Here is a 4,984-nt window from a genome sequence, read left to right on the forward strand (position 1 = left end):
CTGTCCTCTGTCCCCTGTCCTCTGTTCTCTGTCCTCCTGTCCCCTGTCCAATGTCCACTGTCCCCTTTCCACTGTCCTCTGTCCCCTGTCCAATGTTCACTGTCCTCTGTCCCCTGTCCTCTGTCCCCTGTCCTCTGTCCTCCTGTCCCCTGTCCACTGTCCTCTGTCCCCTGTCCCCTGTCCTCTGTCCTCCTGTCCTCTGTCCCCTGTCCACTGTCCCCTGTCCTCTGTCCTCTGTCCCCTGTCCTCTGTCCACTGTCCTCTATCCCCTGTCCACTGTCCTCTGTCCCCTGTCCCCTGTCCTCTGTCCACTGTCCTCTATCCCCTGTCCACTGTCCTCTGTCCTCCTGTCCTCTATCCCCTGTCCAATGTCCACTGTCCCCTTTCCAGTGTACTCTGTCCCCTGTCCTCTGTCTCCTGTCCTCTGTCCTCTGTCCCCTGTCCTCTGTTCTCTGTCCTCCTGTCCCCTGTCCTCCTGTCCCCTGTCCAATGTCCACTGTCCCCTTTCCACTGTCCTCTGTCCCCTGTCCAATGGTCACTGTCCCCTGTCCACTGTCCTCTGTCCCCTGTCCTCTGTCCACTGTCCTCTGTCCCCTGTCCTCTGTCCTCCTGTCCTCTGTCCTCCTGTCCTCTATCCCCTGTCCACTGTCCCCTGCCCTCTGTCCTCTGTCCCCTGTCCTCTGTCCTCCTGTACCCTGTCCTTTGTCCTCCTGTCCTCTGTCCCCTGTCCACTGTCCCCTGTCCTCTGTCCTCCTGTCCACTGTCCTCTGTCCCCTGTCCAATATCCACTTTCCCCTGTCCTCTGTCCTCTGTCCTCCTGGTTGCAGGTCAGAGTGGGTGTGGATTTAAACTTACTGTCTCCATGGTGACCATAGTGACACCACCAATCACATATGATGACGTCTGTGACATCACAAGGTCTCCAGGTGTGAGACAGGACTGAGACACATGACACTTCTGTCCAGAAGACGTCGATTCTGTCCAGAGACATTTCTCAGAAGAGAAGAGAGTCGGGACAGGAAGTCAGACTGACGTGTCCACAGTGTGTGTATTACAGTATGTGTACTTCCTGTATGTGTGTGTGTGTTACAGGAGTATCCGCTGCCTGAGGAACATCATCCACTGGAACCTGATCTCTGCGTTCATCCTGAGGAACGCCACCTGGTTCATCGTCCAGCTGACCATGAACCCTGCTGTCACCGAGAGCAACCAGGTACACTGTCACCATGGAGACCAGCTGCTCACAGTGATGTTACGGTGACGTCACCGTGTGTAGGAGCCCGGTCTGATCCTCTCCCCCCCCCCCCCCTCCTCAGGTGTGGTGCAGGTTGGTGACAGCAGGTTATAATTATTTCCATGTGACGAACTTCTTCTGGATGTTTGGTGAAGGGTGTTACCTGCATACCGCCGTCGTCCTCACCTACTCCACCGACAAGCTCAGGAAGTGGATGTTCATCTGCATCGGCTGGGGTCAGTTCGCCTGTCTGTCTGTCAGTTCACCTGTTTGTCTGTCCACCTTTCTGTCTACCTGTATACCTGTCTGTCCTCCTGTCCTCCTGGTACTTTACCTGTCCACCTGTCTGTCCTCCTGTCCTCCTGGTACTTTACCTGTCCACCTGTCCTGTCCACCTGTCTGTCCTCCTGTCCTCCTGGTACTTTACCTGTCCACCTGTCTGTCTACCTGTCCTCCTGTCCTCCTGGTACTTTACCTGTCCACCTGTCTGTCTACCTGTCCACCTGTCTGTCCTCCTGGTACTTTACCTGTCCACCTGTCTGTCTACCTGTCCACCTGTCTGTCCTCCTGGCACTTTACCTGTCCACCTGTCTGTCTACCTGTCCACCTGTCTGTCCTCCTGTCCTCCTGGTACTTTACCTGTCCACCTGTCTGTCTACCTGTCCACCTGTCTGTCCTCCTGTCCTCCTGGTACTTTACCTGTCCACCTGTCTGTCTACCTGTCCACCTGTCTGTCCTCCTGGCACTTTACCTGTCCACCTGTCTGTCCTCCTGGCACTTTACCTGTCCACCTGTTTGTCTGTTCACAGGTATTCCATTTCCCATCATCGTGGCGTGGGCTTTCGGGAAACTTTACTACGACAACGAGAAGTAAGTCACATGATCAGAGTCATGAACATGTTCCTTTCCTCCCCTCCTCTCCTTGTGTCCTAGTCCCTCACACCTGAAGTGGAGTAGAGGAGGAAAGGAAAGGACACAAGGAGCGAGGAGGTGAAACAGGAGGAGGTGATGGAGGAGCAGAGCTGGTGTGATTAGTGTTTGTGTTTTGATTGACAGGTGCTGGTTTGGAAAGAAGGCGGGTGTTTATACAGACTACATCTACCAAGGTCCCATGATCCTCGTCCTACTGGTACCAACACATCCAGTCCACCTTAAATACATCCACTCCACCTTAAATACATCCACTCTACCTTAAATACACCCACCTCACCTTAAATACACCCACTCCACCTTAAAGGCAAGGCAAGGCAAGGGAAGTTTATTTGTAGAGCACAATTCGTACACAAAGTAATTCAAAGTGCTTTACAGAACAAGAAAATGCATTAAAATCACAATACAAAATGAAAACATAAATAATCATTATAAAATGAACTTTAAAAGAGAAGAGTACAGATAAGATCCTTTCAGTCATATTAAATACATCCAGTCTGCCTTAAATACACCCAGTCCACCTTAAATACATCCACTCTACCTTAAATACATCCAGTCCACCTTAAATACATCCAGTCCACCTTAAATACATCCAGTCTGCCTTAAATACACCCACTCCACCTTAAATACATCCACTCTACCTTAAATACATCCAGTCCACCTTAAATACATCCAGTCCACCTTAAACAGATCCACTCCACCTTAAATACATCCATTCCATCTTAAACACACCCACTCCAACTTTGATATAACCCAGTCCACCCTTAAGAGAGGTGTAGAGATATAAAGCTTTAGAGATACAGACTTGTCGAGATAGAGAGGTGTAGAGATATAGAGCTTTAGAGATACAGACTTGTCGAGATACAGAGCTGTAGAGATATAGAGCTTTAGAGATACAGACTTGTCGAGATACAGAGCTGTAGAGATATAGAGCTGTAGAGTACAGAGCTTTAGAGATATGTAGTTGTAGAGATAGAGAGGTGTAGAGATATAGAGCTTTAGAGATATATAGTTGTAGAGATACAGGGTTGTAGAGATATATAGTTGTAGAGATACAGACTTGCGGAGATACAGAGCTGTAGAGATACATGGTTGTAGAGATACATGGTTGTAGAGATACAGAGCTGTAGATAAGATAAGATAAGATAAGATACACCTTTATTGATCCCATAATTGAGAAATTCCAGTAAGAGATAGAGTTGTAGCGATACAGAGCTGTAGAGATATATAGTTGTAGAGATACAGAGCTATAGAAATATATAGTTGTTGAGATACAGAGCTGTAGAAATATATAGTTGTAGAGATACAGAACTGTGGAGATGTAGAGCTCTAGAAATATATAGTTGTAGAGATACAGAGCTGTGGAGATGTAGAGCTCTAGAAATATATAGTTGTAGAGATATAGAGCTGTAAAGATGTAGAGATATATAGTTGTAGAGATACAGGGTTGTGGAGATACAGAGATGTAGCTTTATATAGCTGTAGAGATACAGAGCTGTAGAAATATAGAGCTGTAGGAGATATACAGTAAAGTTGTAGAGATACAGAGTTGTAGAGATATATAGTTGTAGAGATACAGAACTGTGGAGATGTAGAGCTCTAGAAATATATAGTTGTAGAGATATAGAGCTGTAAAGATGTAGAGATATATAGTTGTAGAGATACAGGGTTGTGGAGATACAGAGATGTAGCTTTATATAGCTGTAGAGATATAGAGCTGTAGGAGATATATAGTTGTAGAGATACAGAGCTGTAGACATACAGAGCTGTAGAGATACAGAGCTGTAGAGATTTATAGTTGTAGAGATACAGGGTTGTACAGATACAGAGATGAAGCGATATATAGTTGTAGAGATACAGAGCTGTAGAGATACAGAGCTGTAGACATATAGACCTGTAGAGATATAGAGCTGTATAGATATAGAGCTGTACAGATATATAGTTGTAGAGATACAGAGTTGTAGAAATATAGAGCTGTAGAGCTATAGAGTTGTAGAGATATAGAGCCGTAGAGATACAGAGCTGTAGAAATATAGAGCTTTACAGATATATAGCTGAAGAGATATAGAGCTGCAGAGATACAGAGCTGTAGAGATATAGAGCGACTTGTTCTGTGTGTTGCATTGTGGGAGAACAGCGTCAGTCAGAATCCAGTTCTCAGTAACTTCCTGTGTGAAGGATCTTCAGATTGTGAACCTGCTGAGTTACTCTGATCTGTCTCTGCTTCTCCTCAGATCAACTTTGTTTTCCTGTTCAACATTGTCCGGATCCTCATGACCAAACTGAGGGCATCGACCACCTCAGAGACCATCCAGTACAGGTACGAGGTCAGACACGTCACAGACCATCCAGTACAGGTACGAGGTCAGACACGTCACACACCATCCAGAACAGGTATGAGGTCAGACAGCTCAGAAACCAGAACAGGTACAAGGTCAGACACCTCAGAGACCAGAACAGGTACGAGGTCAGACACCTCACAATCTCTGTGGAGACGCTCAGGTGAACCAGGTTACTCAGGTTACCTGACCCTAAAGACTTTGTACTGTCAGTGTCAGTATCAAAGACAGATCAGGAGACTTCCTGGAGAACCTGACTTGTGTCCTTAGAGTTACAGGATTGATTGTAGGGCTGGACGATTAATCGAATTTTAATCATGATTTCGATTTTGGCTTCTCACGATCATAAAAACATTATAATCGAAGAAAAACGATTAATGCGCCGCACGGCGCGGCGTGTATGTAAGTGAATGCACCTGTGTTATGTGCAGCAGCAGCAAGCGTGTGACGTGTGTGGATCAATAATATGTGGAGCGAGCGA

At 46.7% G+C, this 4,984-nt stretch overlaps 1 protein-coding gene across 3 annotated transcripts in view; it reads left to right on the forward strand.

Moving 5' to 3' along the window:
* Positions 1-4,984, forward strand: part of crhr1 (corticotropin releasing hormone receptor 1) — a 60,374-nt gene that overhangs the window by 48,275 nt on the left and 7,115 nt on the right. For all 3 annotated transcript variants that reach the window (XM_050069799.1, XM_050069800.1, XM_050069801.1), the window contains exons 7-11: positions 1,093-1,213; positions 1,317-1,470; positions 2,044-2,104; positions 2,291-2,363; positions 4,399-4,484. In XM_050069799.1, the coding sequence (XP_049925756.1) occupies positions 1,093-1,213; positions 1,317-1,470; positions 2,044-2,104; positions 2,291-2,363; positions 4,399-4,484 (495 nt within the window). The remainder of the gene's footprint in view (positions 1-1,092; positions 1,214-1,316; positions 1,471-2,043; positions 2,105-2,290; positions 2,364-4,398; positions 4,485-4,984) is intronic.

Source organism: Epinephelus moara, chromosome 18 (genome assembly GCF_006386435.1).
Source record: "Epinephelus moara isolate mb chromosome 18, YSFRI_EMoa_1.0, whole genome shotgun sequence".
Classification (NCBI taxonomy): domain Eukaryota; kingdom Metazoa; phylum Chordata; class Actinopteri; order Perciformes; family Serranidae; genus Epinephelus; species Epinephelus moara.